The sequence below is a fragment of the Petaurus breviceps genome, unplaced genomic scaffold (assembly GCF_028583685.1).
Source record: "Petaurus breviceps papuanus isolate PSGF00001 unplaced genomic scaffold, PetGlider_PUasm1.0 90897, whole genome shotgun sequence".
Classification (NCBI taxonomy): Eukaryota; Metazoa; Chordata; class Mammalia; order Diprotodontia; family Petauridae; genus Petaurus; species Petaurus breviceps.
The window spans coordinates 7375155-7389166 of NW_027187374.1; the positions used below are offsets into that span (position 1 = coordinate 7375155).

The 14012-nt window shown below is 38.8% G+C and overlaps 1 protein-coding gene across 4 annotated transcripts in view; it reads left to right on the forward strand.

Annotated features, from left to right (window-relative positions):
- Window positions 1–14012, forward strand: part of IL10RB (interleukin 10 receptor subunit beta) — a 147942-nt gene that overhangs the window by 125175 nt on the left and 8755 nt on the right. For 2 of the 4 annotated variants that reach the window (XM_069074922.1, XM_069074919.1), the window contains one exon: window positions 9149–9306. The exons of the other annotated variants lie outside the window; for them this stretch is intronic. In XM_069074922.1, coding sequence (XP_068931023.1) covers window positions 9149–9306 — 158 coding nt within the window. The remainder of the gene's footprint in view (window positions 1–9148; window positions 9307–14012) is intronic. 4 annotated transcript variants of the gene reach the window in all.

Genomic DNA, 14012 nt, shown 5'->3' on the forward strand with positions numbered 1-14012 from the left:
AAATCCTTTTTATGACATAAATATGGTACTGATACCTAAATCAGGAATAGATAAAACAGAGAAAGAAAATTATAGGCCAATTTCCCTCATGAATATAGATGCAAAAATTTTAAATAAAATATTAGCAAAAAGACTACAGCAACTTATCACAAGAATAATATACTTTGATCAGGTAGGATTTATTCCAGGAATGCAAGGATGGTATAATATTAGGAAAACCATCAGTATAATTGATCATATCAGCAATAAAACTAGCAAAAACCACATGATTATCTCAATAGATGCCGAAAAGGCTTTTGACAAAATACAACATCCATTCCTATTAAAAACACTAGATAGTATAGGAATAAATGGAGCTTTACTTAAAATAATAGGTAGCATCTATTTAAAACCATCAGCAAGTATTATATGTAATGGGGAGAAGCTAGAAGCATTTCCAATAAGATCAAGAGTGAAACAAGGATGTCCACTGTCACCCCTCTTATTCAATCTGGTACTAGAAATGTTAGCAGTAGCATTATTAGAAATGTTAGAGAAGAAAAAGAAATCAAAGGAATCAAATTAGGCAAAGAAGAGACCAAATTATCACATTTTGCAGATGATATGATGATATACTTAGAGAATCCTAGAGAATCAAGTAAAAAACTACTTGAGACAATAAATAAATTTGGCAAGGTTGCAGGATATAAAATAAATCCACATAAATCCTCAGCATTCCTGTATATTTCTAATGAAATTCAACAGCAAGAGATAGAAAGAGAAATGCCATTTAAAGTTACTGTAGACATTATAAAATATTTGGGCATCTACCTGCCAAAACAAACACAAGACCTATATGAACACAACTACAAAACAATTTTCACACAAATAAAGCCATATCTAATTGGAAAGACATCAATTGCTCATGGCTGGGTCAAGCTAATATAATAAAAATGACAATTTTACCCAAATTAAATTACATATTTAGTGCAATACTAATCAGTTTACCAAAAAACTACCTTATAGAGCTAGAAAAAATAGTAAGAAAATTCATTTGGAAGAACAAAAGTTCCAGAATATCAAGGGAATTAATGAAAAGAAATGCAAAGGATGGTGGGCTAACTATACCAGATTTCTATCTGTACTATAAAGCATCAGTCCTCAAAACTACTTGATACTGGCCAAGGAACACAGTAGTGGATCAATGGAATAGATTGGGTACATGAGACTCAACAGTCAATAACTATAGTAATCTACTGTTTGATAAACCCAAAGACCCTAGTTTTGAGGATACAAACCCACTATTTTACAAAAACTGCTGGGAAAACTGGAATGTAGTATGGCAGAAACTGGGCATAGACCATTATCTAACACCATATACCAAAATCAAGTCTAAATGGGTGCATGATATAGGTTTAAAGGCTGATAATGTAAGCAATCAGGGAAAGCAAGGAATAGTTTACCTGTCAAATTTGTGGAGAGGGGAAGACTTTATGACCAAACAAGAATTAGAGAGCATTATAAAATTCAAAATGGTAACTTTGATTACATTCAATTGAAAAGCTTCTGTACAAACCAAGCCAATGTAACCAGGATTAGAAGGAAAGTGGAAAATTGGGAAAGAATTTTTACAACCTATGTCACTGATAAAGGACTCACTTCTAAAATATACAGAGAACTGAGTCAAATCTATAAGAATACAAATCATTCCCCAGTTGATAAATGGTCAAAGGATATGAACAGGCAGTTTTCGGAGAAAGAAATTAAAGATATTTATAAGCATATGAAAAAAATGCTCTAAATCACTATTGGTTAGAGAAATGCAAATCAAAACAACTCTGAGGTACCACATCTCACCAGTCAGATTGGCTAAGATGACAAAACAGGAAAATGACAAATGCTGGAGAGGATGTGGACAAATTGGAACACTAATGCATTGCTGATGGAGTTGTGAATGCCCAAAGGGTTATAAATAATTTCATACCCTTTGACACAGCAATACCATTTCTTGGGTTGTATCCCAAAGAGATCATAGAAGTGGGGAAAAGACCCATATGTACAAAAATATTTATAGCAGCTCTTTTTGTGGTGGCAAAGAATTGGAAATTAAGGGGGTGCCCATCAATTGGGGAATGGCTGAACAAGTTGTGGTATGTGCATGTTATGGAATTCTATTGTGCTATAAGAAATGAGGAGCAGATGGACTTCATATTTACCTGGAGAGGCTTATACGAACTGATGCTGAGTGAGAAGAGTAGAGTCAGGAGGAATTTGTACACAATTACAGACACAACGTATGCCTGATGACCAACTTTGATAAACTGGACTCTTCTCAGCAATCCATCAAACATAAGTCAACCCCAAAAGACTCATGATGGAGAGAGATGTCCACATTCAGAGAAAGAACTGAGTTTGAACCCAGATTGAAGCAAACTACCTACTCTTTTTCTTTTTCTCGTTTGGTTTTGTTTCCTCTTTCACACCTGTCTAATGCCTAATGTGAAAGTATTTGCAGATATTATACTTGATTGTATGCCGCCATGGGAGGAGGAGGGGAGGGAGAGAAAATTTGAAACTCAAGGAATTGTGGTAATGAATCTTGTAAACTAAAAGTAAACAAATTAAGACAAAAAAAAGATTAGTTTCCAATCATAGACAAAGTATATTCATTTGGTCATTCACAGAGCACAAAAAAAGTCAAATTTCTTTCCCCTGGATCACAACTGAATTACAATTATCATCATTTAACACCAAGCACCTTCTCAAAAGGGGCACTGGAGAGCACAAAGGCCATCTACCCCCGAACTACAGCAAAGTTAAGATACCATCACAGCATTTAATACACAGACAGGTCTTTTCTTCATCTTGACCCAAGGCAAGTTCTCGACAATCTCTGTTCCTGGGGAGACAAAGCTTAACAAAGCCACAATATACATTGCCAGTGTCCTCATCAATTCACTCTCTGCCTGCAGAACTGTCTCAGGACCCCTGAAAATATCAGCAAGGCCCTCTTCCAGGATTTCTGTAAACATACAACAAGAAAATCCTTTTTCAGGGCTTCTGAAACAATAGCAAGGTTCCAGGACCTATGCAAAAACAGCACTGTCCTTCACCAGCAGACAAATCTGGCAAAACAATATCAAAACAGACAGACAAAATACAGGCATCACGGCCATGTCTCCTCAGTCCTTGGCAGCTCCAGGTGGCAGCTCTCAAGTCCTGGGCAGCTCCAACTGGCCCTCAGCAATCCTCTCTCTCTCTGCCTCCATGATGCTGCTCCCAAATGTTCTTCTGCTTCTCTCTCTGCTTGGGCCTTCTTTAAATCCACGGCACCTGCTCCTCCCAGTTCAGCCCTCTCTTTCCACGTCAACAAGTCCATCCCACAAGTGGGATTCACAAGCTCTGGGTTTCAGCACTCAACCAGAAAACCAAGCCAATATAGGAGGATCTTTAAATTCTATTACTATTACACCACTGAAGCTAGAGTGAGTACATTTAAATTTTCCATTTGGCAGTCCTTCATGTATTTAAAGATAGCTGTCTTACCTCCTCCAACTCTTCTATATTTGCACACCCCTAGTTCCTTCAGTAATTTTTTGTATCATCAGCTGTCTAGATCCTTACCCATCCAGGCTGCTCTCTCATGTGGGCAAGAATCCATCTGTTCTTTCCTCCACTAAAAAACTCTCCAACATGAATTTGGAAGATCAGCTTTTCTCTCAGCTTACATAATGGCTGTTACATAGGAAATGGAGAGAGACTGAAGCTTTGGCCAGCTTTCTTTCCCATGGAGACATGCTGGAAAAAGCAGCCCACTTGCATTCTGCTGGTATGAGGAGCTGCCAAGGAAGAAGTAGTGTCATCATTATGTACTCCTAAGGGGGACTTCTCTGTGTTAGATTGCTGCTTGACATGGGTGTCACTGGTGTCCCATGAGGTCTCCCTGAGGTGAGTTGTTTTTTTATCTGACCTTCACTGTGGCCTGACCCAATTCCTTCCCACTACAATCTCTCATGATCTGTACAGCCAGGGGCACTAATTGCCATAAATGTCAGTGGTGTTTAAGGAATTGTTTAGCACAATGTCAATATCCAAATCTCATGTCCAGTACTATGAACATGTGATACAATTCAAAATACTGTCAGTTCCACTGTCATTCGACATACACATTCCTAAAAATCACTATACTATGCAAAATTGTTCAATAAAAATCAAAGGTCTTATGAGGAAAGGTTTAGGAGCACAACATTCAAAAGCTTCAGCACTGATATATTTTTATAAGGGGAAAGGAACCTAATAAAAAAAACAGCACAATTTTATACATGCTAAACAAATAAATACTATAATAAATATTGATAATATCTGTAGCCTAGGGGCTGTTCCTTGGCCTATGGCCCCAATTCTCAAGGGTTTGGGCTGGCAAAGTAGATAGCTACAGTTAATAGGGTGACCTCAGTGGACCACAACTCTGGGAGGGGGTGACCATGGCAGAAGATGGTGGGTTTGTGGGTAGACAGCATAGGTACAGACCAGTTCTCATCTATCTACCAGAAGACATACAATAAATATCATACTATGCCTTGAAAAAGACCTGGTTTGTTTGTGTATCAGAAGAATTGAAGCTTATGAGTTAAGGCGAAGCAGTGACATTTTCTGCAGTCTCACTATTTCTCCCAGACAAAACTGAACATGAGCAAATGAAAATTTTGAGTTGTACTCATATTTATTCCCTACTATATAAATTGTGTTTAGATAGATTTGCATTTTTTTAAACAAGCATTATAGCAGACCTGACTGTACAGGTCAAATATCCTCTGGTTGTCGGCTGAGATGGAGACAACCAACACAAACATCAGCCTCGGGATCTCTCTGGAGAGCTATGTGCAGAACATCCTTTGTGGTTGGTTCTGGAAAATTGGCTGGTATTTAAAGTACCCCCTCAAGAACATCCCTTCAAGTGTTCCTAAGCTCAAGGGCTGTCTCCCAGAGTTCTGTCTTCTGATATCCCTTTCCCCAAACTTGTTTCTCAGTGCTCTTCTAGATTCCCTCTTGTCCCATCACAAAGATCCCAGGAACTAAAGAGAAACAAGCAACTAGACTATTTCTTCCACTTTCAATCAATAAATGAGTCTATCCATATATATGTGTGTGTGTGTGTGTGTGTGTGATTATCATGTTTCACACACAGTACTAAATGCCGGGAATACAAATAAAGGAAATGACAGTACCTGCCCTCAAGGAGCTCACAATCTAATGGGGGAAGGCAACACATAAAGAGTAGCTGAAAAGCAGGGGAGAAGGGTTATACAGGCATGGATGGACATGATGAGATATGGGTGCAAGAGAATGATAAAGATATGCAGCCAGGTGGGAAATAGAGATAGCTGCCCTAGGCTCCCTCCTTAAATGTAGACTCTGGAAGAAACTCTCCCATGTCCATCTCTCCAACTTTGCCCATCAGAGGGAGGGAGGGAGGAACCAGGAGGTACTGAGGGAGTGGGAATTTCAGAGTTGAGTTTCAGAGTTTTGCAGGAAAATGAGTTACTGGAAACAAGTCCAGGAGATCAGCCATATTTCTACTTGCAACATTTCAGCTCGAGGTACAGGAGCACCAACAGAGGGTGGAACATTCAGAGTTTCTTTTTCTTGCCCAATAATTTCTTCAGTTCCAGTCCTAAATCACATGACACCCATTGTAAGCAGAGCAATCATCATGTCCTGAATAAACCAACAAAGTATTTCCAGCTTGTTAAAATTTGCTATGAGGAAAGGATGCATTTAAGCTAACCTTTGAAGATAGATAGGATTTTAATGGGCAGAGATTGCCACAGGGGTGGGAAGAGTAAAGGGAAGTGGGGAGGGGAAAATGAGGGCAAGGACAGATGGGAGCAGTAAGAAATAGTCCAGGTATGGAAAACAGAAAGAAAAAAGGCAGTCAGGTCCGTAAACAGGGTGCAAGACATATGAAATGTGAAGAAATCGTCCAATTTGGCAGGAAGAGAAAGTATGTGAAGAGAGTCATATAAGGTAAAACTTTCTTTTTCTGTCCAATCAGAATTTTAGCCCTTTGGCCTTTTCATTAAATTTCTGTTAATGGTCTTTCTTTTCTCCTGTTCTTAGTTAAAATGAAAATTACCATCATTGCATAGAACTGATAAGTGAATGAATTGATAAATGAATAAACCCATTCCTGACCTCTGCTTTTTCTAGCTCTCTCTCTTCCTTCTTCTCAGATTGCTATGATATAAACTAAGCCATTTGTCTGTTTTGTCTAAATTTCTGGTTTCCCAATAATAAAAGCAAATACATTTTAAATAATGTAGTACAAGGTATACCCTGCATTTAAAACAAAGGGGGCCCCATCAGTAGCCTCCACATGTAGAAGAGAGGGGATTACATCTTCTCAGAATGTAACAGATTAATGCTCTAGCTATAAATAATTCTGCATGTTTTCTTTAATGCAAAAGGACTTGACCCCTACTTTGACTCAGTTTCCTCTCAGCTTGGTTTAGGTTTTAAAATGCAAAATGACACATATTATTTTATCAGTTTATTATAAATTGGCTCGTTTTTTTCTCCAAGAAAATTTTGAAATATAACCTTTGTCTCATTTTTCATTGAGACTATTATCTCCTCATCTTTCTTTGGTCAAAAAGAAAAATACTGGCATTATAGTTTAGATTATATTTGTTGCATGAAATAGAAAGATAGAACACAGTTTTGAGACTCCAAAGTGACTGAATCACTGCCACTTCTACCACTGAACTTTTGAATGGGCTGAAAGATTTGAAATCACTGAAAGATAGTGGTATCTATGAGGTTGGCAGAGCACCATGGAAAAGTCAATTTCAGATTCCCTTTTGTAACACTCACTCAGAGCTCACTCCCCCCAACTTGCAACTTGCACTTGCAGAGATGGTTTGGATCTTCAGAGAACACTCTCTCGCTACCCTTAGGGTTTGATGGATAACCTGAGAGGTTGGAATTTCTGGTTCTACAATTCATGAGCTCCCTTCTGGTGTCTTTGCCATTATCATTCTACTGGTCCTGGAATCAGGAAGACCAGAGTTCAAATCTGATCTCAGACACTTACTAGTTATGTGACCTTGGGCAAGTCACTTAAGCATAAAACTGGAGAAGGAAATGGCAAATTGCTCCAGTATCTTTGTCAAGAAAACTCCATGGACAGTTGGTTCAGCATTCACAAATATCTGGATATGACTGAACTATTAGCTTATAGAAAAGGGCTTTACTGAGAAAGTTTAGCAAAAGGAATAGCTATAAATCATCCCTCCACCACCCCACTCCCACCAAAAAAAGAAAAACAGTGGACAAACTCAAGTTCCCTGGAGAGACTGGGATCAAGTTTAAAGTATAACTCCTAAATATTGGCTCTGGAAGTCTTATTCTTTTTTTTTTTTTGTCTTTAAGGAGGAGGGAAGGCAGGGCAATTGCCCAAGATCACACAGCTAGTTAAGGGTCAAGTGTCTGGAGGCTGGATTTGAACTCAGATCCTCCTGACTTCAGAGCTGGAAGTCTTTTTCTTTATAGAATCCTGATGAGGTTTGCTTAGGTGTATATATCTCAATACTGAGCTCGGTGATGTATAAAAGGTTCAAAAGACATAGTTTCTGGGTAATTAATCATTTTATTAATTATTGCATTTGGCTATCTCTCCTAAACCAAAAGAGGAATCATGGCAGCTTCTTGACTGTTATATGTCCTTAGAAGAGTAGATGTTCCCAACAGGAGGCAATCAACTCTTGATTGATTAACATTTAATGAAAAGAATGGATATTATAATGAGAGGTGGATCTATTCTAATGAGGGGCTGGGGTATGTGACTTTGGTTGTGTTGCTCATGGACAAAAAGAGATTATTTCAAGCCAGAACACCCCCAGCCTGGGGCAGTCTAGACTAAGCATCTACCCCACCACCTAAACCTCAGTAGAACACTATGGACTGGAATTCACCTTAGATTAAATCCTTTGTAAGTTTTTCTAGTTGGGTAGAATCTTCTACACAGGGTTGAAAAGCACGTACCCCAAAAACCCCAGAATTTGGGCAATCTCATCCATCAACAATGTCCTTCAGAGACTGAACAACCTACAGGCTTCTGGTTTCTGGAGGAGGAAAAAAATGAGGGAAAACTTTTATCATAATTTAAGAATTGGTTATTAATATAAGAGAGAAATAATCATTTCTTTCAGCTCCAAGGATCAGTACCTTTCTAGAATCCATACCCCCAGCATTTCTCTCTATCATGAGGATTACCATCCCTAAAACTGCCACCCTCCTTTGGGAACTGACTTTCTACCTCTGTCTTCAAGACCTTCTTCTTTTCAACTCAGTGGGTTCTTGCATCTGATTTAAGGACTGGAGTGTGGAGCACTAAACTCCTCCAAAAGTGTTCCTTTATAGAGGACTCATGACTTTCCTGGTAACTCCATTCTCCATTAGCAGCTTTCACTTCACCAGAAATACACTCCCACTGGCACCCTCTGCCCTACCTCTCCCCACCTGGGCTTCAAGTTTCCTTTTGTGTGTTGTATCCTCCTCCACCCATACCCACCCCAGACTGTCAATTCCTTGAGGGCAGAAACTGTCTCCTTTTCTTCTTGGCACATTTTGTTCAGGCATTTTTCAGTCATGTCCAACTCTTCATGACATGGGTTTTCTTTGCAGAGATATTAGAGTGGTTTGCCATTTCCTTTTCCAGTTCATTTTACTGATGAGGAACTGAGGCAAACAGGGTTAAGTGATTTGCCCAGGGTCACACAGCTAGTAAGTATCTGAGACCAGATTTGAATTCCCCAGCACTCTATCCACTGTGCCATAATTAATTGAAATTGAATTCTCAAGTATTAACTTGGAGTTGACACTTTCAAAGAAAATCAGTTAACTCCAAGTCTATTATTTCATTGTTACAGTTATAAATAGGGAGACATTCTTATTTTTTGGATACAAAAGACATGTTGGAAACCAGTCCTTAAAAACACAAGTGAGAAAAGCATGCATCTTAACTTTTACTCTTAAGCCAGCTGCCCTGTTTCGCCACAAGTTCTTCTGTGTCTAGAATTGGTGTCAGAAAATATTTGCTAATGACTATGAAAATAAACTTTGCAAAAATTTGAATTCTTGACAGAAATTATGTCTTTCTCTCCTATAGGGTCACATCCATACTTAACTTATGTTACTGTGCTCATTTTATCCATGATAGTGGTTTTAATTTTGGTACTTGGTTGTTTCTGCATTCTGTGGTACTTCTACAGAAAAGTAAAGTGTTCATTCTTCTGTGGGTACTCTTTTCCTCAGCATCTGAAAGAGGTACGTTTACATATATGTGTGTGTATGTGTGTGTATTATGTGTGTGTATATATGTATGTAAAATATTTAAGCCGTCATCTTCCCTGTCTGTGTATTTACCTTATTATTTCATAGATCGGTAAACTCTAGCCATATAAAGTTCTTTGCCCAGGATCACATCATGAATCCCAAATCTTTGCCTTTGGATTCCAAAAGAAGACATATGCATTCCCTTGCTAGGGCTATCAACTTCTGGATAGTTGAAAATAATACAGGCATGGTATGTTGATAACTATGCCCTGTTGAAGTATACAGATCAGTGAAGTCTATATCCAAGGTCAACACAAGGCAGACTTATGAAATAGGTAATTTGTCTTCCCAAAATTTCCACCTTCCCTTTCTTCACTGTTTCTCCACATTGCCTTTGAATGGCTCCCTTTTTGTCCTAAATTCCAGTGATATAGTGGGAGTAATTTGCTAAAATAATCCATAGTAAGTTACTAGTCATTCTTTTTTCAATAGTATTTTTTAATTACATGCAAAGACAATTTTTAGGATTCATTTTTACAAAATGCTGAGTTGCAATCCTCCCCTCTCCCCCTTCTCTCTTCCTAAAATGATAAACAATTTTATATAGGTTATATATGTGCAATCAAGTAAAACATATTTCTGTATTAGTCATAGTTTGTACTAATCATTCTTAATGACCTCCAGGAGTTTTAAAAAAAGCCTAGAAAAAAGTTTGCTTCGAAGGAATAACTGTCTAATTGTAGAGTGAGAAGATAATGTTTTCTTGATGCTTCTCAAATGATAGAAGTTAAATCCTGCCCCATGCTTTTGTAAGGCTAAGCTGTTTGCCTGTAGATAAATATTTTGCACCATATTGCCCAAGTACTGACTGCATTTGGCTGAAGAGCAATGTAATCATTCCACCACCATAAATGGCAACATTAATATGAGGAGACCAGAGACACAGTCACTGCCCTTCATGATGCTTAAATTCTAGAGGAAAAGATAAGTCAAATTTAAGTAGAACACAAAATTCATGATACATTCATAAAATCCTAGCATAGCTATCAGACAACCAGAGAGATAACATGTAGTCAGAGAATACTGAAGATGTTAGAGTAAATGAAGTTTAGTGCTATCTAGCTTTAAACAGACTGGTAAATAAGCTTTAAGCAGTATCAGAAAAGAAATTAGTCATTTCCTGAGAGGAAGTAGTAATTACCTGTTAAACAAATAGGCTAAAGAAATGTATGTGGTTAGAAATGCTAGCAGAAGCTAGAATAAAATTTGTTGTTGTTCAGTTGTGTCCAATTCTTTGTGACCCCATTTGGAATTTTCATGGCAAAGATATTTTTCTAGATCATTCTACAGACAATAAAACTGAGGCAAATAAGGTTAAGCAATTCACCCAGGGTCATACAGCTTGTCAGTGTCTAGGCCAGATTTGAACTCAGGAAAATGAGTGTTCCTGACTCCAGACCTACCACTATACCCAACAAGTCACCTGGCTGGCTGAGAATGAAATTATTTAGAGCTGCCCAGATAAAGTAAAAGAAGCAGCAAATTAATGTTCTTACTCTGGCTTTGGAGCAAGAATATTAAGTTGAAACTTACAGTAATTGAGAACCACTGTAGGATTCTGAAAATAAGACAGTATAACTAAAACAATTGTCTTTAAGAAGAGAATCATTCCATGTAGGGAAACTAAAAGGAGAGAGATGTTAAAGGCTAGAAGGTAGGATAAGCTGTGCAGCAACCTAGGCACATAGGAATATTGGAATGGACAATGAGGTAGGGGCCCTAGAAGTGTAAAGAAAAAGGCAAGTGTATCTGGAAAGAGACAGAGATAGAGAGACAGAAACAGAGATAGAGAGACAGAGGAGAGACAAGAGACAAGTTTAAAAGAGAAGTACAGAGTCCATATAGCTTGGAAGACATGAGTGGTGGTGATACTGTCAAAAGTATTAGGAAGGGGCGAGTAGGTGGCACAGTGAGCAGAGCCGGCCCTGAAGTCAGGAGGACTGAGTTCAAATATGACCTGAAACACTTAACACTTACTAGCCATGTGACCTTGAGCAAGTCACTTAACCCCAATTGCCCCCCCCCCAAAAAAAAAGGCCAAAAAAATATATCAGGAAATAAGTTTTGGTCAGAAACCCTAAAAGTCTTCATCTCCCAGATTGATTTTTTTTTAAACTAGGTAACAAGCTTACTCTCTGCCTCATTTCTTATTAAGTTCTGATCACTGAATAGCTTTGCCTCAGTCAAATTGAGACCTGTTAAAGACCTTAGCTTGATAAAGCAAAGGTCTGCCCCCTGCATCCTGGGCCATCTCCCTTCATCCTGATCTATATCTGGCCACTGGACTGTATCAGCAATGCAATATTCACAATGCCTACAACAACTATAAATATGCTGATGTGGTTATTAATCACAAAATATACCAGGCTCTCTACATGGGGGATAAAGCTAGAACATTTATTAAAATACCAGAAAACTGAGTCCCCAAACCAGAAAGTCAAAGCCATCACAGTAGTTGTAAAATTGGCACACATAGTTAATGTAGCAAGCACCCACATTCTCAAGCCTTTAAAACAGGACAGGCTACCTCAGGCAAAGGTCCTCCTCTCCCCACTCACAGCAACTACTCAGCATCCAGGAAGCATGCTCCCAGCAGTTCCAGCCCCCACAGTTCTGGTCCCTGGCAGTCCTCAGCAGAAATTCTGGCTGGCTCAAAAAAAAAAGGGTTCGCACCTCTACCACCTCAGCCTCTACCGCTACCCCTGCCACTGCCTCTGCTGGCCGCTGCTGCTGCACTGCCAGTCACCACAGGAACTCTAGCTTGGCTTCTGCTTCCTCTTGCCCCACCCCTTCCTGCTACATCAGCAAGTCCAACAGGGCATGGAAGATCTTTAGATCTCATAATCCTTACATTCAGCCCCAAGATATTTTATGTCCCTTACTTGGCAAAAATACATTAGGAATAACTGGTGTCAACAGAATTTCACAATAATATAACAAGGATAGCACACGATAAACACAGAAAACAATATTTTAGGGTGGGGCTTGAGCACAAGCTCCCCATAATTCCCCCCCCAAAACAAATGGGCCCACAAAATCTTGGGGTAAGGGGTGAAGGTCTCTTCTTCCATGGCTACTTGCTGCTGAAATTGGATGTAGAGCTGTCCCTGTCCCAAGGGGTCCCATTTGAGACATCATCCCATTGATGCCAGGTCCAAGGGTGACACATCACAGTTGCAGACAGGGAGTGACATCCACCTTAAGCTATTAGGCATCTACAGGTGGAGGGTACCAAGCCTGCAGAAACAAATCTAGCAAACAAGGTTAACAGACAAAAAGCCAAGAAGAAGCAAAGAGACAATAACCAGGCTAGTGTAACCTCACAGTAGAATATATGAGTTAAGGGTACAATTTTGTAATCATCTTCTCCAGAATTAACAATAGTTACAGTGTTATCCCTCCCATGTGCTATAATCTCTGCAGCCTTTGGAACATCATCTGGCTTCCATTTTACCCATAATGTAGCTCTTGATTTTATTCTATCAGTAGAACCAAATCCTTCAGTTCCTCTGACAGTTATTTTGGAAGGAGCATCAGTTTTTACAAGTGGTGTTGTTTTACAAGAAACGATAATCACTTGAACTATCCTATCATTTTTATGAATCTGTATGGGCCCTCCACCTAAATTATGAAATGTTACAGCAATTTCTCCTTGATAATTAGAATCTATTACTCCAGCCAATACATGTATTCCTTGAGCTGCTAATCCTGATTTGGGTAAAATCTGTCCAAGTTATTTTTGGGGATTCTTATGCATATCCCAGTGGAGATTATTCTTATTTCTTTTCTGTCCAACCAGAAGTCCTCTAAACAATGTAAATCATACCCCACCGAACCAGGTGTTCTTGGGTACGGTGCTGAGACATCTGGACTCAAAGTCCAATACTCAATATTTGGGATCTTATGTGTTTGTTGTCTTCTAATTTCCAGATTTGGGGTCATCATTCTGGCTAGAGGTGTACTTCCTCCCAATGGTCTATTATCCAAATTACATAAAGCCATGAACAAATTATCCTTCCAATGTTGATATGAATTATTGGAACTTAACTTCCTTTACTGTTCTTTCAGTAATCCATTCATTCTTTCAATTAACCCAGATGCTTGTGGATAATATGGAATATAATATATCCATTCTATATTGTTCAGTATACAATACTTCTTCATTTCATTGCCTTTGAAATGTGACCCATTGTCACTTTGAATCTGCATTGGGGTTCCATAATATAGATTTTTGAGATCTAGAGTTTTACAAGTGTTTTTCTGGACTGCATTCTTATAAGGACAAGCCACTAGTACACCTGAATAGGTGTCAACACAAGTACATATAAATCTGCATCCTTTATCTTTTGGTAGTGGACCAATATAATCTATTTGCCAGATTTGGGCTGGGACTTTTCCTCTTGCCATCTCTCCTTTTCCAATTGACATATATGGCATTCTTCTGCTATCTGTTTTAACAATGAATGAGAGATACTAATACCTCGATCTGGTGCCCACTGGTATATGGCCTGGACTCCCAAATGGCCTGCTGTTTGGTGGACCCATTTTGCTAATGCCAGATCATCAGTTGTTGTCAAAGTAGGGACAATATGTTCAATAGCAATCTTTGCCAGTCGATCAGCATGAGCATTGTATTC